This window comes from Leuresthes tenuis, unplaced genomic scaffold (assembly GCF_036924035.1).
Source record: "Leuresthes tenuis unplaced genomic scaffold, fLeuTen1.0.hap1 SCAF_9, whole genome shotgun sequence".
In the NCBI taxonomy this organism is placed as follows: Eukaryota; Metazoa; Chordata; class Actinopteri; order Atheriniformes; family Atherinopsidae; genus Leuresthes; species Leuresthes tenuis.
This window is the reverse complement of record NW_027325363.1, coordinates 13,046,271-13,070,927: the sequence shown is the minus strand read 5'-3', so window position 1 is coordinate 13,070,927 and position 24,657 is coordinate 13,046,271. Positions and strand designations below refer to the sequence as shown.

Sequence of the window (24,657 nt, the reverse complement as noted above, 5' to 3'; positions counted from 1 at the left end):
AATTATTATCGCGTGTGTTTTAGTGTGTATTTTAATAGACAGGTTGAATTAAGATTTGCAATCTGCAATTTGCAATTTGGATGATATCATTTAGATAGAAAAAAATCTATCCAGGCACACCACTGTATTTTGTACTCAGATTGTAAATCCATGAGCAACACTATAATCATGTATATATATATATTTTCTTTTTGCCTGGATCATGTACCGGTTCAGTCCTTACAATTGTCACTGGTGCTTACATTTACACATGGGTGGAATTAGAATAATAGGTGCAGCATGAGGAAATAGTACCTACAGGGTAATAATTGCATATTACATTGTATGTATTTCTACATCCACATTAGCCTCAATCTGCCAGTCTCTATTAGGCCTATAACATGATATTGTTCATGTGTTCTTTCGCATCGTGATATTCCCAGATGTTGTGTTAAATTCATGGTATAATGTGGAGCAGTGTAGACTAAATGACCAATATCTTTACTAAGCTCGTCCTTCCTAATACTACTTCAATGTTGTTAATCATATTAGCTGTCAAAAAGATGTAGGTCGGCAGGAGAGCCCTTTGACACTACATTACCCACAGTGCACCCGTGCGGTAGAGTCTCGTTCCAACACGCTGCAGCGCCCTCCTCTCCGCCCGGCTCGGTGAGCTGCACTCAGATCTGCGAACAAACGCCTGACGCCACATGAACGGGCGGCCCGCAGTGCTGCGACCATCCGCATGACTGGAGGATCAGCGGCGGAACAAGAGCCCGCTCCCCCGTATGTGAACGGCACCGCGGTGTGTTTGGATGCGAAGTCAGCCCACAGACTGACAGCTCGGAGCTCGGAATGTTACGTGTATTGTGAGGAGGAAAAAAAAAGCCTGTTTGAAGACGATGGACCTCCGGACAGCCGACTGAGCAGTGCGAATAAGGGACTACTGGGAGCTTTTTAATCTGTTAAAATGGGTTGCGGATTTTAATGGTCCACCATAGTTGGATGCAAATACGCCCATGCGACGATGTCAGTGGATGCTGCTGCCCTCAGAGTCCAGGTTAGATTACAGTAAACGATAAATGTTTACGTTTTGAAATAAAGCTGTTTGGAAGACGTAGGAGCCGCCTGGGTAGCCCACGACAATACATATATTATTATTATTATTATTATTATTATTATTATTATTATTATTATTATTATTATTATTATTATTATTATTATTATTATTATTATTATTATTATCCGTTGTGGTATGGGGCGTTGATAGATGCATCGCTGACTGAAATATGGAGGCAGTGGATCTCTTTGGATCACAACTACTGTAGGCTTTATCTGCAATACAAGCCTTCGTTGGCGATATTTTCCACCGTATTCCCACCGTGTGACAGCCTCTAGTCTGATAGAAGTCGCGGACATTTAAAACCTGCACATCCGCCACAGCACTGTACTGACTGGTGATCTGAACTGAAAGTGCCATGCGTGCTCAGAAGGCAGAAGGATAATGATAAATGCTGGCATTTATCTGTTTCCAGTGAAGAAGAGCCTCTTGTCCTGCCGACCGCTCGGCACCATCACGAATGTAGCCCCGCAGAGGCGACTGAACCAGGCCGCTGCGCAGAGACGGAGGCGGGTTTGTTGTGCTCAGACTTGGCTGGATGCTGAACATGGTGCCACTTCACAGCTCTGTATTGAATACCTGTCACCCAGCCGTCGGCTTGTCTCTCTAATTCCTCAGTTGTCTTAAAATGGACGAGGCCTTTTTGTCAAAGGCTATTCAGGGACGCTGAACCGGCTCATGAGTGGCCATGCATGCAGGATTTAGCCTGGACCGGCTTGTCGGGATGTAGGGCGAATATCCGCTGACATATCCACACACACACACACACGCACACACATACACGCACACACATACACGTACACTTACACATCCACTTACACACGATATAGGAGAGAAAACGGCCCATATTCATGGAGATGGTTGACGGGGGAGGTGCATCGACTCTGGGCTGGATGAGAAATAATGAGGACCTCTACACAGAGGATTTTACTCGGCTCATGTACGGAATGCGGTTTTTATTGGCAGCCTTATAGTTCACTTTCCATTATGAAATTAATCTGACAATCAGCTGTGGGTTTTATTGTCATCTGAGCAACTGTTGAAGCCTTTCCCTGAGTCCCTGAAAAGTTCACTTCAGCGGGATGAAATTAACCACACAAAAGCCAATAATTAAAATAGTTTTGATTAACTCTAGCTGTGTAACTATTTTATCAGCTGCTGGCAGTATTTGATAGATTCACAGTTTACTCAGTGATCAGGACCTCATCACACCGAAGGCATCTTTTTTTAAATTTTTTTTTTTTACAAGATTTCCTAACACCTGCTGTTTTCTAGATATTTACATCTCTTGTGAGAATTCCTGGCAGCTATTTTCAAGACTCCTAGTGCTTGGAAACAATCCGTTTTGGTTGTCATACAGTCATAGATCTGCTCAACTGAGAGTCATTGTTTGACCTGAAGTACATCGTCCCTGAATGAACTTGCCCTTTGGGAATACATGTTACTTACACACTGTGTGGCAACAACGCAGCAGCAGCCGGTGATAGTGCTTTGCGCAGATTCAACAGCGAGATGTGGCGATGGGTCAGAGCAGTTGCTGCTCTGTGATGCTCTGATCCCCCTCCCCTGGTGGTCGAGGACACCTCGTCTCAGTCAATGGGCCCTGCATGGATTTTGTGCCTGAGTTGACAAAGGGCAGACCTATAGCGTCAAACAGTAGTCAGGCTGCAATGAACCCATACGGCAGAGCGAGCCGCACAGCAGCCCCCCTGTCCTGCACCAGCTGCGGGGGCTGCTGCTCACCCCCTCCCCCTTGTCTAATTACCCCTGGCCCCCTCTCCTCTACTTCCTCCTCCTCTTCCATGCCCCCAAATATGACCCCTCCACCGCCCATGTTTCCTGCTCCAATCGTGCAGGTGGAGAATGGTAGCAGCTGGAACTCCTCCACCATCTCCTCTTCCGGCTCCCCAGACTCCCACCTTGGTCACCGATGTGGGGCAAACAACCCCAACTCCTACTGGACAGCAGTGTTTGACTATGAGGCCACAGCAGATGAGGAGCTAACCCTGAGACGTGGGGACCTACTCGAGGTTCTATCCAAAGACTCCAAAGTGTCAGGGGATGAGGGCTGGTGGACAGGCAAGATCCAGGACAAGGTGGGTATCTTTCCAAGCAACTATGTCACGAGGAGAGACGCAGCCAACTACCAGCAGCTGACTGCGGGGGGGCTGGTGGCAGGTGGGGTGGGAGAAAGCCCCTTGGAGATTGACTTCTCAGAGCTGCACCTGGAGGAGGTAATTGGAGCTGGTGGGTTTGGAAAAGTGTACAAAGGAGTGTGGCGAATAGAGGAAGTAGCTGTAAAGGCCGCCAGGCAGGACCCTGATGAGGATATTAGCGTCACAGCGGAGAGTGTGCGGCAGGAGGCCAGGCTCTTCTGGATGCTCCGGCACCCCAACATTATTGCTCTCCGTGGGGTCTGCCTGCGGGAGCCCAACCTGTGCTTGGTGATGGAGTATGCCAGAGGCGGGGCTCTGAACCGGGCCCTGGCTGGAAAGAAGGTTCCCCCGAGAGTTTTGGTGAACTGGGCAGTCCAGATTGCAACAGGGATGGACTACCTGCACAACCAGGCATTCGTACCCATCATCCATAGAGACCTCAAGTCCAGCAATAGTAAGTACTTCAAACAAATGTTATTAATCTTCTCTGAAATGACACAAACGATTTGATAATAAACTATATTTATAACACATTAGATACCATTGTACAGTCAGCACAGTTAAAGTTTAAGGTCAAATGACATATTTAAACAGCCAGGAACATCATGGGCTAAAAAGAACATCACTACCTTCAGTCTTGATATGAAAGATGTGTGCTCAGGGAGGCTAAGAAATTGCTCTCTGATACAACACATAGTCTCAATTGAGAATTATGAGTGTTTCCAGCAGGCATATTATTTAGGACACCAGTCTGCGAGTATGAGAATTAGTGGATTCCAGCTGTCATTAAGACATTAAATACTGACAAGAATAAGTCTTGTTTTTCTTTTGATCATAGTGATCTTTGAGAAACATCGTTTAGCTATAATCTAGCCCATAAGCAGCTGTCATCTTTGGGAAATTGAATACATTTTCCTTGTTTAATTATGTGTCCTGAAGCTGTCACAAGTGTGCTGTATGCCACAGTGACTTTGAGCTCAAAACAAGTTTGCCTACAGGACATTAAAGTATAATTTACTTTAATCTTATCATACATCAGCCAGTTGAGTTTGTTCAGTTTTCATGGAAATGTTTCAGTTGAGCTCATGTGGCCCGTGGGTAATGACATATTTAGATCATATTCATTTTGAGCAAAAAGTATTGATTGTCACATTACAACTCCCGAGTTGAATGATGAGCCTTCAAGCCTCCTCTCCTTGAGCTAACAGCTGAGTGTCAGTGATGATAAGACAGACAGCACATATGTATAGATGCAAATCAAACAAAAAGCAGCACCAAAAACATATGAGCTCTACTCGTTTTTTATGGACACAGTCACAGTTTATTAGCTGAAACCAATGTGCTTTAATCCACCAATCCACAAGATGATTACCTTCATGAAATGAGTCTGGATCAGTCTTTATTAAAGAAAGAAGCATTGCTTCTGATTTTTATCATTTCGGAGGCTGTAGTTGCGGTTGTTTTGGTTGCATGATGCAGAAACATGTTCCCCATATTTCACAGTTTAATTAGAGTTAGACAAATCCCACATTCACACTGTAATATGAGTGACAAAGCTTGAAGAAAAGTGGATATTATTTAGAATTGTAATTGATGTAAGATTTACTGTCACTGTTTTGGCTCAGTGTATCTAAAAAAAAAATTGGCACTGATGTGAGTGGATTTTGCTTCTCATTTATTTATTCATCGTTTTTAGCCACTTCTAAACCTCATACATGTTCAACTTTCTTCTGACACTGATTTATTCGAGGCAGGGACAATACGCTAATGCTGTAATAATATGTTGCCTTTTTTTAAATCAGTGGGATTTATAAATGCATTCTGTATATGCAACACTCAGCTATCAGATGTCACATTATCTGTTGAATTGGAGAAAAAAAAGCATGTACATGTTAAGTGCAGTGAGGGTTGACACAGCTCAACAGCCTGAGCTGTATTTTTGAAGCTATTGCCTGGTGAAAGCATAGCTTAGACTTAGAACAGTGTGAGTGACAGTGTTTCAGAACAGAAAAGATGGTGAGAATAAAAAGACTAAAAAAGACTTTACACAAGAAAGAAAACTACAAAAGAGCATGCTGAAAATGGGATTTTGCTAGCTGAAGCGCCCATTTCTTTTCTTTTTTTTTTTACATATTTACCCTAAAGATGCATAATTTTGGTCACAGTTTCTGCAGTAGTGGCTACCAAGTATGAAATCACCTGAAAAAAAGCACAGACGCTTCTAATAAATTCATGACTTGCAGAAAGATGATTACGTTGAGGCGACATTGAGATTTTGGGGGTGCTGACATTGCAGTCTGAACACAGCAGGCGGGCCTAAGTTCTGGAGAGCTAGCCTCCCTCTGCCATCTTCTCCCTGTCATCTCTCTCTCTGCACCTCCTCCTGCTCTTCATCCCTCTCCTCCTTCCTCCCCTCCTTAAGGAGAGCAGTTCTGCTCTGCAACTCACTGTGCTATTTTTGGTCCTTTGTGCTACTTGCTGTTTAAAGACGCAGTTGCAGTTGTTGGTGCACCAAAGTCATAATACACGGCAAGCATCTAAGTGCATTTGTGTGGGTTAGTCAGATGCTGTGTATTTATCCCATGTGACATGAGTGATATGGGAGAGCGTGAGCAAATATGGGTGGAGTGTCCATGATGCTAAAGTCCTCTCAAGGAGGGAGATAACATAAGTAAGTGTACTATAAACACACTTGCTGCTCATCCTCTAATCTTCTAAGACCTCACTTATGTCTCTCACTTTTCTATCATGTTTCACACTCAAATTTGCCCCCCCCCATGGAGCTCCAACTCTAACAATGACCATACGCATATTGGACAGCAGAGCCTTGGCAACAACACCATAACGCTGCCTTCCCATGGTGACATGGCCAATGCTTTTGTGCCACTGAGTCATACAGCTGCTAGCTGCTGTCAGCTGCTGCACAAAATACCAGTCCCCTGTGTGTGTGTGTGTGTGTGTGTGTGTGTGTGTGTGTGTGTGTGTGTGTGTGTGTGAAAATAGCACCAAAAGAAATGCGGGGAGGTTTCAGGGCAGACTCTTTCCCCTTCTTGAATGATGGATCTTGGAGAAAATGTGGGGTGCTAATCGTTATGATTTTATGACTCACACTCACACTGAGCAATGTTTGCGATGCCCAGGAGGGGAAGGCAAGGGAAGAAAGAGACAGAGGAGAGAGGTAGTGAGTCAAAAGATTCAGAGGATAACAAGGTGGAATAGATCAGGTTGTGGAGAGAAAATAAGCTCGGGGACCAGCGAGAGTGGAGCTATATGAAACGAGAGAGCAGAGTGATGGGAAAGAACAAGAGAAGGAGAGCGTGGGGGATAAACAGTGGGTTCATCTCAGTTTAGGGTTACACCTCAGCTCATTGTCCAGGTGCGCTGGTCTCAGGTGTCCTCTTCAAACCACCGACCACTTGGCATCACTGTGGTTACAGAGCAGCTCAGGCCCCCAAGCTTCTCCTCTGTCTTCCATCAGCCGGCTTCGGCGCTCAGTAAACAATCTTCACTCTACTAAAGAAAACTTCATCGAAATGTGACACTTCAATCAGAGCCAGCGTGTCTTTGAAGCTTTGTGAAAAGTCTCACAACACAGGGGTTTTATTTTTGGCTCAATCAGATTCTTTCTTCTAAATTTATCCCATCTCAGATGGAGTTTTAGAGCTGCACCTGTGAGTATGTGTGGCTGCGTGTTTTACCCTGCAGAGCGTTGCTGTCGGTCAGACCCACGGCTACAACTGTCGTGTGTGACTGTGTAACAGAGACAATCTGATTACAATTACCTCCTTGGCGTGATGTCACAGCATGTTAGTGGGCTGGCAGGTCATCAACCCTTTGGTCATGCCTTATCTGTCACTCTGATCCTGGATCAGCGTCTTGTTTCTTGAAGCGTAGGGCACCAGTCACTGTCATTTGGCTCAAATGTCGAATTAAAGCAAATAGAAAGGATGGCAACACTCAAAACATTATTAACAACCACAAACATGAAAAAATTCTATATATTAGTAGAATATCATTATTAGTAAATGATCCAAGGTTGCAACTAATGAGTATTTTCATTATCAGTTTATTTTTGTATTCTTTTTTAGAATAATCTGTGATTTTGAAGAGATTTAAAAAAAAATTGGGGGAGTCTTTTTTTTTTTTAAATCTCAAATGCACAGCAAGTAACGCAGTTTTTCTTTTAGCCAAACTGCTTTTCCGGTATATTAAGGTCCTGTGAAATTGAAACTTGTCTAGTTGCAAGTGCACATTTGATAATTTATTGTACGAACAGAAGTTAGGGACTCAAAAATTGCGTGATCAGGCCCCACCATTTCATGTCAGCTCAGCTGAATTTTCAGATTTTGGGAAAATGGTAAATTTGATTTAAAAATTAGAATAAACCCCTAAGTGCAGATCATGTTTCATAAATTTTCCTGAAAATGACAACCCGCTCACAAGAATAACCACAAAAATGGTCTGATTGCTGGTCTGATTTGTTTAGGAGTTGTATAAAGGTAGACAGGTCATATAAAAACACTTCAAATGTACTTTTATGGAGGTTTAGTGGGTCCAAAGTTATTAACATAGCTTAATGTGGTGTAAATATTCTGATATTTGACTGTGTCTTTATTTTTTTGTACTCTGCTATGGATTAATTTATAGCTTCGTGAGCGAATATCTATTTGATTTCATCCCTAAAACCATTTTAAGCTTCAGTTAATCATTAGAAAATCATGCGAGACAATAATAAAATACCATTGATATCAGTTTTATTTACAGAACTCAGAGAGTACGTGATGAAATTGTTGATTTAAATGTCAGAGGCTGCTGCAAAAGCTGGTTGCTGCATTATTCTTTCAGCCTGAAATAAACAGTCTAGTGTGCAAACAGAAAGCTGTCTCGAGCCTCTCCTTTTATTTTAAATTTCAAAGGGGTGTTATCGAAAGATTCAGACCAAAACGCCCCAGAACCAACAGCGAGCTCTGTGAGTCAAGCTCTCAGGTTCGTTTTCAGTCTCTGACCCTTCTGCAAGTTTCACAATGAGCTGCTTTATCTGTGCTGTGCATTTGAGATTCAGCCAGCAAAATGAAGGCACTGTGCTGACTGCTGCTTAACACAGTTGGTTGAAAATCTGATCCAAACAGTCTGTCAGAGCATATCAATGACAGACAAATTATGCAAAACATTATAGGAAACCATCTGGAGAGTTTGTGCTGCAGTTAACATCTAAAGGGGAGGATATCACTGGTGTCAGGGAATGGGTATAAAAATACCCATCATATACCTCTAGGCTGGGTTTAAAATCAGCAATCTCCTGTAAGTGTCTCACCTGCTGTAGACCGCAGTCAGACTGATTTTAGTCTGGAGAATCAGGGAGGAATTCAGATGGGGGAGCTAAGCTAAAAGCTACACAGAACTATTTTCTCTGCTGGTCTAATCCCAAAGTACCAACAATGAGAGTAAAAATGAGTGGAAGGTTAACAACCTTCCTGATGGAAAAGTGATGCAGCCTAAAAATAACTATCTGTAGGGTTGTGTCAAACCACTGTGACATTTTTGAGGTTTGAATTGTTTCAGATGGACATTTTGCTGTTTGTAGGTGTTCGCTTCACTAATTCTTCTCTGATTCTCCAAGCTGACAGTGCTCTAAGAAACTATCTACTTATTAGGATTTCACACAACCACACTTAAAAGTAACCATTTTGCCTCTCTTTAATCTTAGGAGGCAGCTAAGGTTGTCACCCGTAACTGGCCTAATGTGTATCCATCCCCTGAACGTGTGTGATCTGCACTCATCACATGGAGGATTTGGACTACAAATTGCACAATCTAAGGTCCAACTGAAGTCTTGATAAAGACGCAGAGTAACAACAAAATCCAACACAAATATTACACTGAACTCAGCTGTTGATATCAGCAGTTCACCAAACAGCAGCTTTGTAGCTTTTGTCCTTTCAGTCTGTTTAATCTGTTTTAATCACAGTCAATGAGGAGTCCAAAATGTGCTTTGAGTCATGGAAATTTTCCACATCCACAGTTTCGTGATGAGTGAGATGTTCAGAAACTCCAGAGCAAATAAATGTGTGAACTCTGAACTCTTTAGCTAGCACTGCCTGCACTTGAAACTGAGGCATAGTACCTCTCTAAGTTATATGGAGACACTTTATACGGAGCTCTGTAAGGAGCAGTGAGTCAGCTGCAAGTAAGACAATACAGTAAGACTTGATCACCTGCTTTAAAAACAGCAACACTGGGCCGTGCCTCTCATGCATACAGTAAACGTTATGGAGCTCAACTGTGTCCCTATGTTAACATTTGCAATATACATCTAATATTTGCCTATCGCTTTGAATTCTTCTTAGATAACAAGTCTCCAGATTAGCACAGCACTTATTAAAAAGATGCAATAAAAGCAAATGTAAATTATTGTTTATGATCCCAGATGAAGCTCCTGTGATGTTAAAAGGGACAATACTATAAACACACACCATAAAGACTGAGCCCGGTTGACATTACCTGCTGTTTTGACTGCTCTAGCTTCAAATGGAGGCCATGTTTACACAGTCAACACTCTTCCGAATAGTGGGAGCCTTGTGTCTCAAAGCTGGCTTGTTAAGCAGGCTGCTTGCTCGTGGGTATTTTGATTACAAAACAAGATTACATAAATTAATATCATGGCAGTTAATTTGACTTTTTCCTTTGTGTTAAACCAATGCGGCCATGACATCAACAACAGCACTGCACACAAGTGCTGTAATGGCTACTTAACAGAGCATGCCAAGATATGACATGTAGTCGCTGTCACTGAAAAGCCAGATTCTGGCTGTGTGAGAATGTAAGAGTGAGTCTGTTGAGGAAGGGATTAGGTTGGTGGCCAGTGCCGGCTGCTAATCCCTCAGAGAGACAGAGCGGAGGCCGAGACTGTGACTAGCTGGACTGGATACTAGGAATGCTGTTATCACACCAGTCTTTTATGGCTTGGGGGCGGAGGTAAATTATTAGCATGCTTATAAGTAACAATATGCATGCATGATATGTACAGATATAAATTTTCAAGCATAAGCCTACTACTGATTACAGCGTGAACATAAAACCCTTAAAGACATAAAAACTAAACTTTTATCTTTTTCATCTTTGATCTTTTATCTTCTCTAAATGAGTGGTTGTGTTGTTACTGTATAAACCCAGCTTAAAATCATGCAGACAGTAGTTTCACTCGCCATGACATGACGCTGGTTGCACAGTGTTACTCCAGCTGGTAAGACTAACAGGTTTGTTACTTGGACTGCTTATTGTGCCAGGAGGTTGGTTTCCACAAGTTATTCTTTTGTACTGTAGAGGAGGACAAGACTGGGAAATGGGCTAATCTGGGGTCTAATAATGTGAAGTATCGGCTGGGCTCTAAGTTGACATTTACCTTGCTCGCCACACAATCTGCTTGCTCCAGGAGTGCCTGGTTCGATAGGCTTAGCTTGAAGTGCATTCAACTTTAGGGCATCTCCATATTGACCTCACATCTTGATTGTTACATTAATTTTTATGCAGTGTAAGGTTTTCAGATTGGTACCAAAACCACAAAAACTAATACAGGCATGCCCATATTGAAAAAAATAAACCAAAACATAAAGTTGTAGAACCCCATTTAGATGCCATGTTAAAGTTTGATGGTCCGTACTGTTTGTGCGGTATGTAGGTGAAGTTAATGTTCCACTGAACCAGCAGCAGAGATGGTGACGAGGCCTAATCAAAGGACAGCTGGCAGAGTGGAACACGTCCATCCATGTGTCTAATCTTGATGTTTAAAAGCACACACTGTTATGGCACTATGCTTTCTCTGTTTACCTCCAGACCAAAGGGGAACGCAAGTGACTTTACCAAGATGCAGTTTTTGTGCAATTTTCTAAGTAGCATAACCTCAGTGTGTAAGAGCTTCTGTTTACATTGTTGATTTATTTCCTTACAGCAAATGTTTCTAGGCTAGTTGTCACTCTTTGGCTAGTCTCTGTTTTGATAACAGGTTAGAACCTAAAACAGCCGTTTTGATCGTTTTGATTAAAAATCAGGTCTGGAACTTTCATCTGTGATTTTTACCTATTTCAAGTTCATTTAAGGGCACACAGCAAACAGAAACATACTTATTATTTTCCTTGAAAAAACAGGCAAGCATCATTGCCACAGTTTTCTTAGGCTTGAATCATGTCTATGAATCTTCCTCTCATTCTAATCCACCATTCAGGTGGCTGTGACAGTTAACCTGTCAGACAGAACTCAGGGTACTAATTACCAGGGGTTTCTTGTGCAAACTGAAAGCAGCAAGGTTCCGGACGTTTGTTTCACTGTATTTTTCTCTTATCTAGATATTAATCTGTTTTTTCAAAGAGGAGATACTGTAGTTTGGCATTATATAAATACAATTATATTGAATTGGATAGGAATTGAACTTGTCTGCTTTCTTTGTAAATGGCTTTGAGATGACCTCTGTAGTGAATTAGTGCTATATAAGTAAACCTGAATTTAGTTTGATCAATCTGTGCTTTGATTTCTGTGTTTTATTTGGCATATTTTTACTGTTGGTGCATGTGCAGCATGTATGTAGGCCTGAGTGCTTTATGGAGGTCATACAGCAGGACATGCTGAAGCTAGGCAGAGATCCCATTCTCCTACCATCACACATGTACACACATGTACACACATCCCGAAGCACAGCAACAATGACCCCATTCTCACACAGCAGCCCAAGACAGAGCGAGGACAGGGCTCACAATGGCAGGAGTCACTGCGAAAGATGGGATATGGAGGCGGTGAGGGGCGGCTGTAGGCTGTGAATGACTGAGTGGAGATGTGGATGGAGGCAAGGAAGGATGGAAAGAGGAGCGGCTGTAGAGAAAACCCTGGAGGCTTAGCTTGGAAAGGGAAAGTAGAGAAAGATGGGGGGAGGGAGGGCTAAGCATAGGAACAGGGAGAAGTGTAAGGCCAGTTTGAGAGGAGGTCAAACCCTTCTTTCTCACAATGAGACTGCTACAGATTAAGGCTAACGTTCTCAGTGCGCTTTCACTATCTCTCTCTGTATTGGAGTCTTCATTATACTGACACACTTCAAGCTCAAGCCAAATGCACACATCATATAGGAAAAGCAGCCATATGAAGACCAGCCTGTGCAATTTGTTAATGGACAATGATGGCACAAGGCCACTTTTCAGGACAACAGCAATATTATCATGTTCAGTTAAACTCCTCTGCAGATGCACTGAACTGATTTCTAAATACATAAAACATCCAAAGTGTGTAAATATCAGGTTTGTGTGTCAATTCTGTCTCACTGTCATTGCACACGGACCCAATTTCAGTTGTATGTTGACAGGTGTAACAGAGATGTTGAGTCCTGCACTGACAGAAGCCTCCCGACTCAGCTGATTTTAGTCTATTTTCCTGGTCACCACTGTCGTTATGTCTGTACTTCTTACAAAGGTCTGTAAGGTGATCTATAGTTTTGCCATTTGCCATTCTTAAGATCAAGTTTTGGGTTATGTGATTGTGAAAAGAATTTCCTCCAGTGTGGAGTTGTCTTTTCAGTAAGCTCTTTGACAGATTAGGGTTTATATGTAAAATACACAATCATTTACAACTGGAGACCTAATTCTCTGTACTCCACTTATTAATGTTGTGACATTTATATGATAAATACTGTGTCACATCAGTTGAAGAAGCCTCATATTGATCACTCTATATGGGTTGTTTCAGCTGTGTCATGGAGCGGGTTGGCAGTGTTGTTCTATATGTTATATAAGCTTTGTTATAAAACAGACAGTCCAAGGCGTGTTATTACCAAAACATGTTACATAGAATAACTATGCTTTATGTGTAAACTGAAGTGGTTTTCTTATTTTGCCCGGTTAAAGTGCACATCCGAATAGTATGTCTGATAGAAGGTCATTATGATCAAAGTTTTCGTCGTAGTGTGTTATTTCCACTTCAGGAGAGACGGGATGTCCTCTACAATTAGGTGACAAAAATATGGATATGTGTTGATCCTACAGTGGAAACTTTCCAAAAATACTTATTTTTATTGTGCATCCTTAATTTAACTCTTCACACATATCAACAGCTACTAAAAACGGATCTGCGACTGTAAAATGTGGGGAGAGTTTGAAACAGAAAACAAATTTTCGCACAGATCACGACAGCATCTTTAAAATGTTAGGATAGGGCCATGTTTACCTCTGTGTTGTTCCTCCTCTTCTTTTAATCCCACCGTAAGCCTTTGGGACCTATGAGACCAGTTGCTGTAGTTTTTAAAGTGAAATCATTTCGTGGTCTTGCTTGATGTAGGACTTTCCTTCATCATGTTTTTCATTTGATTATGCTGCTAAAGTTTAGAGAGACAGGTCTGGACTGGAGGCAGGCCAATTAACTGCCAGAGCTTTTTATCTTTAGAGCAATGCTGCAGAGAAAAATGACATCATCTAGCAGCATCCAAAACCTCCATTTCTTCGTCAGCATTAATGGCGTCTTCGCAGCCACATGCACTAATGCTTCTATTTACCATCATGTATGCTGGTTTTGAACTGATTGCTGACAACAAGCCAGAAGGGTTTTTTTCCCCTTCACCCTGAATGATGCAGTGTATGATTTCCAAAAAAACAAGTTTAGATTTTGACAAATCAGACCAAAGGACTTTTTACCTATTACAAAACCTTTCCAGTATTCAGTTATCTTTGTCACAGCTTTTGAAAGTTATTACTGGCATCAAATTTAAAATGAGCATTAAAAAATATGTTGCTGTCTTTGTATCATCTTCTTTTAAATAGAGTTTGAATGATTTTTCCGATCATTGCCTGCAAAACAAGGTTGCAGGTCTATAGTTGTAAAAGTTATTAAGGATTTAATTAGGTGAGTATAGTGAATGATTATAGTGGATATAAGTGGTTTTATGTTGTGATTTACAGCTGATTTACAAACATTTATATTTATTGGCCACTAGTTTAGTTATGTAATGCTGGTTATCAGCACTTTTAAAATTGTTTCCTGTAATTATCACTATTAAAAGTACTGTTGAGTCAAAAGGAATTTGTTGAGAATTAAGGAAATCAGAATTTGCATTGCAAGTTTATGCGTGACAGTGTTTGATCACAGACTGTGTCCATAACTCCCTCCTCGCCACAGAGTTATGATAAAACAGTGTATCACTACATGAATGTTGATGGACGGACTTTGGACCTCGTTTGCACTGTGTGAACTCGGTCAGTCTGCAAACAGATGCTTGTTTAGCCTTGCTGTCAGCGGGTAGAGCTGCTGTTTTTGTCCCTCTCTGTGAGCAAGAAAGCTACAGAGACACAACAGAACCAGACGGTGACACCAATCAGGCTGTGTGATCACACGCAACTCTCTCACACACACATTATTGTCTCCAGTGATCAATAGAAAATCGATTTGAAACCAGTTAATAGTGACAACAGTGCTCTGTTTACTGCATTACAGGTCGGACTCTCTGTGGGCCTGCCAAATAACTGACACGCATTTATACACCATCCCGCTTTATACACGCAACATGGATGAGAATCTAAATGGTGTCTGCTGTCATCACCGTTCAGATGTTTTTCTTGAAACTGTATTTATACGTATTTAATCATCATATAAAACACATACTGACTAGTGGATTACATAACTGAAGTAAATTTGCATAAACAGGCAAACTGCTGGAATATTTTACAGCTATTAATGGTTCTTAATCCCTGTTTGCAAAACAGATCTAAATAGTATTTTATATAGTAGTAGTAGTGCAGCACGCACCTCAGTTTAATGCCACAGGCAGTGTGCTTCCTCATCGCCACCTCAGATTCCCCTCAGATCCTCAGAGTATTTAAGAGACAGTCGGACGAGAGGATGTCTGAAATGAAACATCAAGATAACAAAAAGAGTAACCAGAGGGAAAAACACACCAGAAGCAACACATTTGCGTATTCTTTTAATTGACTTTTACTTAAAGACTTTTGACTTTAAGCTTCTAAATGTAAACACTATATGACTTTGTTTCTTGCCACCACAGTGAGAAAAGCACTTGGAAGCAGAGGTGTATTTCAGTGATAGATACAATAAAACACACTCCTCCTCCTCCTCCTCCTGGACTGTTGTGTGTTTTGTGGCTGTTGATTCTGCTGTTAGAGGGTTATTGTTGTTTGCCAGCAGCCTGGCACGGCGAGTGGTGAGTCCGGCCAAGCAGAGAGGGCGCTGGGTGTCCCCTGAGCTAGAGGTCCTTCACCCACTTTCATTGTTGAGTCATGTGAAGGACAGACAGCACACAGCGTGGCTATATGTAAACCTGCGAGTCAGCACAAGTACGATACTTTATTCCATGTTTACTTGAACTAATGCAGGGATGTGGCATGTAAACACGTTATACTGAACAACCTACCGAGAACTTAAAATCGTGAATGTTGAATGAATTAAAATGACATGTGATTTATTTCACTGCTCAGTTCTTATCATGTAACTTTTGAATTCTTAACTGGTTCAGAGAGCTGCATATAAAACATGAATATTGTTTGTTGCTGGTTCAAAGCTGGTGCAAGAGGCAGTCCTAAGTTCATTGAAAAAAATCGTTACATTTGCTAAGAACTGGTTTGGTTTTCCACAGCCAGAGGGCCACAATATTATCAATCTCCTCAAATACACATCTTAACTTCCCTCTATTATTGATAGTGTTCTGCACACCAATGTCTTAATATACATGTCTTAATGTCTCATTTATACACACGTTTTTAACAACAGATGGTGTTAAAGAACGCTATTTACAACACCCACCGGCATTTCCAAGCGTGTACCTAATGATTGCACAGTAAACAGGATTATGTGTGTGTGATATATAAATGCCAGCTAGTGGTATTAAAACACCCTCTAATGTTTGTAAATGTCAGTTATGAATTCAGCTGAAAACAATGATTGTTACATTAGCGTTAAACATTAAATTGCAGGAAAGTGAGCCAAGCTCAAGTTCTTCCACTGCTGCTTCAGACTCATATCCATGTTGAAGCTCTTATTTTGACCTGTTTATCTTGAATTAGGCAGACTAAATGCTACACTGGCTCTGGATTTTTAAACAGGGTGATCACAACATCTATAGTTGGTCTGGTTGGTCTCCACAACCACACACACACACAGACATCCCTGACATTATGCTGCAGCAGCACCAGTTTTTTTGTGCCAGTACTTCGGTGGTCAAAACAGAAAGAACCTGTTCCAAACAAGATTCTGGCTCTAACCCAACTGGTGGAAAAAAACCCTTACAGCCATTTTGTATCTTCACGATGATATCAAACTATGGCTCTCTCTGCTCCCGCAGATGGCCACTCTTTCAACACAGATGGACGGATGTGCAGTCCTTCATAAAACTAACAACATATAGCCTCCGTAGATGATCAAATACTGATTGGTTGAAAGTATCAAGCCATCTACACCCAGCAGAGGCCAATAACAATTAATTTCATAACAATGAGGATGAGCAAAGAAGCACAGGTGAAATTCCCAGACAGAGCACCGAATAACCTTCATTACCTAACCTTACACTTAATTCCACTCCATCGCGAAGCAGTTCTTTGTCAGCTTTAACTTCTGTCTTTTCCACAGCAGAGGAAAGCTAAAGGACCAACAACAGCACCAACACAACTAAGCAGTTCAGATTGTTCAATATATTTATTAAATTGTGCCCAACTGGCATAAAACGCTAGCTCATGTAGATAAAGATTCAGACCTTTTGTTGTATTGACCTTTAAGGCATGTAGTCCCAGTGGCTTTATCTGACTTTATACAATCTGTGAACTCTTATTTCTGTAAGATAAATTAAAAAAGTTAAGTTTTTAACTTTGGTGTGTTCTTATTGATATTAATTCAATGCTTCATGGCATATGCGGTTTTCTCAGTCTATCTGTAATGAAATTAAACCAAAATGATCAAGGTATGACTTTCTCCTGAATTTGCTTTGGGAAAGAAACGCATAGCTTTTTGCTTTGCCTTGTATACCATTTAAGTGATGAAAACGATCAGAATAGACATTGAAATTATTCATATCATTATTTCAACAGTAAGAGGAAAAAATTGCCTTGGTTGAACTAAAATATTTCCCTAAAAGTTAGAATATGAGAGGAGTGAAAATATCTCAAACTTCTATGTGAATTCCCACACTCTAAGTATTCCCTTTTTCATACCACACACAGATACGCACTCCACGCACAAGAGAGCCGCCTCATTTAATACCTCTGTCTCCTCTGAGAGAGAGGGTGCCTGGTCACACGAATCTGGCAGCTGCGTTTGTGCTCAGACAAAGTGAATGACTGCAGGGTGAAACTGTGCTACACAGCGGCTCAGGATTAGAGCCCAAATGGCCTGTGGTGGTACAAGTAGAGCCAAGCTGGGGTATCGATGACATGGGAGCAAACTCACTACAACAGCCATATCAAAGCACAGAGAAAATGGAAGAGATCTCAGAGATTCAATGTAAATTTTACTGTATTGTGCGTCAGCTTTTACTCAAAAGTTTTTTGTTTATGTATAGATATATGTGTCTGAGATACAGTGTAGAAAAAGTCATGTCTGCAGCGTGTCAGTGAAGCAATCAGCACAATGCTGTCATTTTGATAAACTGAAGGGTTATGATGGAGCATTTATGCTTGCATTTTAGCATTGTATTTGACCTCATCAGACCTGATTTTACAGGTATTTTAACAGTTTTTCAATCCGTGTGCAGAGATGTTTTGCGCCTTCCTTTGCCTTAAATCTATTGAGGGATAAGAGATGTGAGAAAGTAAAAAAAAAAGACAACCAGAGACCTAATGAGATACAAAGACATAGTATGTGGTGTCAGGAATGTGACAAAAGCTTTCCCTCCAGTCATCTCTCAATATCTCGAGTAGCAAACATCTTTTCATCCATTCATTATTTCCCTCTTTTTCCTCCTGACAGGGTCCCCCCCCCCCCTTGTGCTGATCTCCATTTTCTGCTGCCTCTTTCCAATATTTGATTCTCTTCCTTTGACCTAATTTCTGCAGCTCTCCTCACTCGCCATTTTCGTTCCTCTGTTGAATTTTTTCCTCTCTCATCTTTGTCCTCCCATCCCCCAGTCTTCATCTTAAAACACCATCATCTTTGCTTCCTCGTCTTCCAACCCCACTACTCACCACCTCCCACAATGCATATTCAGTCTACCTCTGAGATGCCCTTTGTTTTCTTGACTCTCCTCTCTCTCGTGCTTGGTGTCTCCTCTTCCATTTCTCCTCCCCCGTGTGTTGTGATTGTAGCCATGCTGGCGACAACTGAAACAGCAGACAGTGAGGCAGTGGGCACCAGCAGCTGGAGGGGAGGGGTATGATGGGGAAAAGAGGGGATGTGAAGATGAAGAGAGGCAGTCATAAGGAGATATGTTGAAGGAGGGGGTTCCTTTTTTTCTTACTGGTGAGCTTTTGATCTTTGCCAGAGGGGGAGAGGGATGATGGGACCTGCAAGGCAGGGGTCTGGCTGCTCAGCATCCCGCAGGCCTGAATCTCGTCTGTGTTGATGCACATGGGGGTCCTGCTGTGTCTGTTAAGTGGCTGCTTTATCATAGTGATGTGATGAGACAAACAGCTGGGACCAGGGATCAGATGCTGCACCTAAACGACCAGCAGCTTTCAACATGCAGGGGAAGAGTGGAGGAAGGTGTTGGGAGCTGCTCAAAGCAAGGAGGAGGTGTCAGAGGACTCTGTTGGGGGTTTGTCAGACCTGATCTGCTGACTTTGCACGAGAGAAGCAGCTGTTCCACCCTGCAGGTTTCACCTGTTTCTCTATGTGAGGGTAGGAGCCTGTAAAAAAGAGCATAAAAGGAAGAAAAAAATATCTGAATAAACCTTAGGCCATCTTGAAAAAGAATGACATGAAACCTACATGATCTAATATTAACAACAAAGTGTTTAGACAAAAACTGGACAAAGGTCAAACGTTCTCCGGCAGATTGGTAAGGCTGTACACAGCACTGCTTTAAGCTAAGTGCTAACATGAACACGCTAAGTGCAAGTTAAACATTTCAGTCTAAAGGTCAGATGTGTAGGACAGAGTCAGAAGTAATGACACAGACTGGAAAATGAATACCCACCACACATCCCCATAGTAGCAAAAATCCTACTCTAGAGTCAGTATTTATCTTGTATCTACTGTAGCAAAATGGGATACAATCTGGCAGAAGGGCAAGGACGGCATTCCTGTGAAATTTCTGGATAAAAATGGCAATTTCTAAGATAATAAAAACACAATTCTGCACCAACAATAAAATGATTAATATTACATTTAATTTCCGCAAATAGATCACACTTTAAAATGTCACACACAAGTTTAATGTGGTGTTAGCGTGCTAATGTTTGATAACAAAGTACAGCTGATGGGAAACCCTTTGTCAGTTTTTTGTTTGATCACACAATGCCAGTCCAGGAAAAGTTTTTAGTTTAGCGCATTTTGTGCATGTTAGTACAAATCAAAGTAATGCATCAAATTACCAACAAGCCGATACTTGTGCTTCATAACGTAACTACATAGTGATAACATAATTTTCAACTCCGACACAGGAGGATGAAACATTTGGATCTGCTTTTGTTAATCAGTCCAGCATAGTTTAACTGATCATGATGTGGGAGCTGTGGAGTTTCAGTGCTGCAGTGAATAGCTTTTGCATTTGTACAGTAACACAAAATGTCATGTGGAAAATCTGCAGAGTATCCCTTTAAACGGAAAACACAACAGAGGATCATCATAAGGGCATGAGGGTGTTCGTGTCTCAGTCGTCTCCTCTTTCTCAGAGTCACAGTCTTTCTTTGTGACCTTTGCCCCTGTTACTATAACAACAAGTTAATGACACAGCAGTCTGGACTGGATTTCGGCCAAAACAATGCAAGTGATTCAGGTTAGCTGGTCTAGGTTTGTGTGTCCCTCACTGCTCATGTTAAGACTGAATTGCCCAGTGACATTTGGTCACATAAGGGCAATTTGCATTTGTGAAGTTCCTTGTCTCTCCGACATGAGCAGTAGTGGGAGTGTCCATTATCAGCTCTATCTGCCCAGACTGATCTCCTGAGGTTTAGAAATACAGATCAAGTACAGACTATGGTTAACTTGTGCTGATTTGACCTCACGGTGAACGTCCATCCATCCATCCATCCTGCTTTGTCCATTGCAGGCTCACAGTAGGAAGACACTTGGCCCTCCTTCATACTAGTAGCTTCCTGCAGGTTATCCACGGGGATCCCTGACTGCCCCAAGATCAGCTGGGAGATATGATCCCTTAGCAAGTCCTGAGTCAACCCCAGGGTCTCTGATCAGATGGTAACCCTCTAAAGGGAGGCACACAGGAGGCATCGTGATCAGATACCCAAATCAACTCAACTGGCTCAGGGCTTTGTGGTGGCAAAAGAGCTTGTTTGGTTTAGTGATCCTCGGGGCTTTGTTGTCTGGAGCTGAGGGCTCCTGGTAATACCTCCGAAGACAAGCAGACCTAGTGTGAAGATCAAGACAAACACGATCCATCTGATTTTTATAGCCGGGATGTACCCTTAGAACCAGGCAGGGGGTAGATTTCACCACTGAGATTCTGGAATTTGGGTTGTCCGTGGGACTTGTTTGTGTGGAGGGGGCCAAGTAGGAACACCATCCATATCTCCTGGAGTAAAATCTAAGTGTCTTAGTTGATGTAAGGTGAGATTTCTCTTGTTAGTGAAACAGTACTGATAATCAAAGCAAAACTGCTGAAGAACATCAACAGGATCACCAGAAAAATAGTACTCGTATAGTAGGAGCCAACAAAAATCTCCTTTGTGTACTCATATTTGACATTAAGCCTAGATTTTTTTCTATGACACTCTCTGTTTAGAGATCACTGTAAGTAAAGGTTGAAATAAAGCACTAAAAGACACAACTGGGGGTCTGTTTTTAAAAAAAGGTAATATTCAAACACAGATTTTACTAAAACTGAACATACATGTACATGTGCTTATAATTCCTAGAGCAACCCCCGCTCTCACTTTATTGCCCCTAAAGAGAGGAAGAAAAATGAGAGTGGCTTTGAGCCCCGACAGGCTGCTCCACCTGCAGCAACCGATCAGCTGATCATTGAGAGTAAATCTCTCAGCTGAGTGCTTGGACAACCACGCCCAAAACTCTGCTCCAGCTGGTAGCTCAAACATTGTTTATTTAAGGTGAGGCGGCACAGAGAGAAGAGCTCTTTGCCTACACTGGTTCGTGCTGAAAGGATTATTTGTAGAGATGATGATATACCGAAATAATCGTATAATTCTTTAACAAAAAGTGTTAAGTTAAATGTTAAATGAGGTCTAAGTATTAAATAATAGAATGTTTTAGATATCTTTTATAATTTTTTCAGATTCTACTAAATTTTATGGCATGTGACTGAAAGTTCATTATTTGCTGATGATATTTCGTTTCACTCGTGCTTAAGTTTCCTGCCAACACCGTTGACAATTACTGTCGATATGACACATTTTTGAATAGTCTGGTGGCTGTTTCTGTCATTTAAGTGTAGACCTGATTTAAATTTTGCTCTGTTAACTCTGTTTGACCTTCAGCTACTTTCCATATCATGAGCATCATGTGTCAAACATGTTGTACTAAAGGTAAGCTTTCTCGGTAGGAATGCCATCACTTTAACTGCATTCCTCTGTGGTGAAACATCTGTGTGGGCTGCAGCGTTCTTAATGTACTGTCTAACCAGTCTGAGGGGTTATTAGTAAGACTTGTTTACCGGTGTTAGAACAATGGTGTTACTCAACTCTCTGCTGGGGTCAGGGTCCAAGGATGTAGGGAGGAGTGGCAACAGGGTGGAAGAAAGCTGCTGCAGCACTGCTTTCTATGGGCCACACCTTCATCAGCAAGTGGATGATAGCTGATCAATAATTGACTGTGATAGTAGTTTCTGGATTGTAGCCAGAGCTGCAACATGTTTTCACACTGTGTCCCCCAAACGGCATCCAAAATGCTTTTTTCCCCTCCCTTCTTATTAGAGTATCAGGATGTATTACAAAAGAAACTCACAACAAATGTTAATCTTCCTCACAAGGGGAAGTGTAATGAGATTTCTTGCAGCCACATCATCTCGTCAACATTTTAATTGTCCAACACTTTGTGATTCACTAAGCCTCAGCTGAACTTTGGGTTTAGTTCCTGTCAGCCCATTCGAGTCATTCCCATGGTTCCAGGATCCTGTATTACCCAGATTAATACTGCACACCATGGGAACATGAACATGTCATCCCCAGCTTGGTATTCACATAACATTGGCTGATGTAGGAACTCATTAAAGTGGTTAAGGTTAAGGAGATTAGGGGAATAACCATTGTTTTTGAGCCTTGTTCAAGTGAGTTGAGAGAGTTTAGAAAAAAAAACAAGATGGGTACCGACTTCATCATGTCAATCTTGAACTGTTAAGTGACAGCTGATTAGCTCGCTTGTTCTGCGTTGTGTTTGTTTGGCTCTTTCAGGAAAGTTTTAACCATGAAAAAGGATTGCATTTATTTTTACCCTTTGCTCTGCATAGACTGAATCAGAGCACCGACTGATTAAAGCACCAACTGGTTCCTATAAGAGAAAGAAATGCTACAAAAATTTAACTCATATGCTATTGTTTCCTAGGCGTTCATATACTCCAGACATTTACTTAGGTGCTTTCTGTCAGGGCAAATGTACACATCATGACAGTAGCGCGATCGAATCATAAGTCATAATCTTTTAATCATCATTATCTCTGTAGCACAGATGAAGTCTCAGTTAGCAATCTCGGTTCTGTTCTGTTACGGAAATATTTGTCCCATAACAGGGTGGAATACACATTATTGGAACATATATGATGCAAAATATGTCGCACACGTATTGATTTCTTGCAAATGCCACATTTAAGTAAAACTTAAAGACTAAAACATTGTGTTTTTGGTTTATCAACACTGATGTCATAGTATGTAACAATTAGCTTATCCTTATAGGTCATCTAAAAAGATCCTATATCGTTACTTGATGTTTTTGGTGACCTCTGTTGGCATCATCAGCACAACAAAGTGCATGGCTTTGCATGCGCATGAAATGCCAGACAACCGAAGGAAAGGAGGCAAAAACAGGCGACGATGGTAAATGGTTTTGATTAGAGAATTAAAGGCACTGCCGAGACTGCAAAACCTCAAACTGAATCAAGGAAAGATGAAGGGACAAACTTACTAATAGAGGAACTGCGAGAAGGACAATAACAATCATATCCAAAGAAACATGGAAGAGATGACAACTGAACAAAGGAAAACCAGGAAGATATATACTGAGGAAGGTGATAACAAACAAGGATCAGGTGTGACAATCAGTAACTGAAAACCAGGTGTAGAAAACTGCTGTAAAGTTAAAAGAAATTAACCAAGGAGAGGATCTCACCAAAATTAAGCAGGAAACATCAAGACAAGAACAAAAGGAGAACCAGCACAAAGGAAAACAAGAAAACATAAAAAAAAAAACATTGACCAAGACAATATCTTTGTTATTGTTGCATACTCCATCTTTCAACTTTATGGACCTCAATTTTAAGTCATTGGGCAGTTTGGTTTTCTTTACCAGCCTTACAGAGTTGCAAGCGTGGCTGCCTTTTCTGCTCAGTCTATTAGTTTCCATTTATCTAATGGCTATCTGTAGGTTGCAGGCAGCACAGGTTTGGTCAGCCTTAAGAAAGAGCTCACTGTGCAGAAAGGTCTCATTGGAGGATCGACTCTCTGCATGTCAATAAAAACTGGGTAATTTATCTTTTGGGACCTTAAAGACAATAACAAATGGAAATACAGTATAATTTAAGCAGAACAGCAGCAGCTGCTCAAAAATGATTACATACCTGTCAAAATGTGCTTCAGTTTTAAGCTTTCACAGCATGTTTATGGTAATGAAGCTGTAATCAGTGACACGTACAGCCCTGTTCTCAGAATTGATGTTGCTTTAGAAAAACTTGTTAGCAGCACTTCTTGCTTTCTTCTCATCCATATGAAGTCTATTTTGAGATAACATTTCCAACAGCGCTGGCACTGAATTGAGTAAAAGCCACGCTCTCCTTGAGGACTTTTTTTTTTCCCTCGCTGTGATGAAATGTGCTGTGATGCTTGCCATGCCCTTGCGGGCATTATTCTTGTGTCACTGCACTTCAGGTTTCTGTGCTGCCAGCTGAGCACAAACATGTAGATCTTTGAGTTTGATAGATTGATGACACACTGGCAGGAGGAAAAACCTGTGGCTTCACGAATGAACATATGCAGGTGGTGCCTAAAAGCAGCACAGAGACGGTCTCGAGGGGCGAAAGTGGGACAATGTTGTGATTACATCAGGACGAGAGCCAGAGTGGGAGCAGGTGGACGTTTTACATTCGGTTTC

The 24,657-nt window shown here is 41.5% G+C and overlaps 1 protein-coding gene and 1 long non-coding RNA gene across 3 annotated transcripts in view; one reads left to right on the top strand and one right to left on the bottom strand.

Annotated features, from left to right (window-relative positions):
• Positions 1–673: 673 nt before the first annotated feature.
• Positions 674–24,657, top strand: part of map3k10 (mitogen-activated protein kinase kinase kinase 10) — a 39,349-nt gene continuing 15,365 nt past the window's right edge. Inside the window, exons 1-2 of one of the 2 annotated variants that reach the window (XM_072392407.1) lie at positions 674–1,039; positions 1,515–3,709. In XM_072392407.1, the coding sequence (XP_072248508.1) occupies positions 2,707–3,709 (1,003 nt within the window). In that variant the 5' untranslated portion in view covers positions 674–1,039; positions 1,515–2,706. Of the gene's footprint in view, positions 3,710–24,657 lie in introns of both variants that reach the window. The other variant, XM_072392406.1, reaches the window with a different exon arrangement.
• LOC140313733 (uncharacterized) lies at positions 14,407–19,054 on the bottom strand. Its single transcript, XR_011917083.1, has 3 exons — positions 18,991–19,054; positions 15,031–15,127; positions 14,407–14,563 (listed from the first exon to the last, which is right to left on the bottom strand). It is a non-coding gene; the product is annotated as an uncharacterized lncRNA (long non-coding RNA).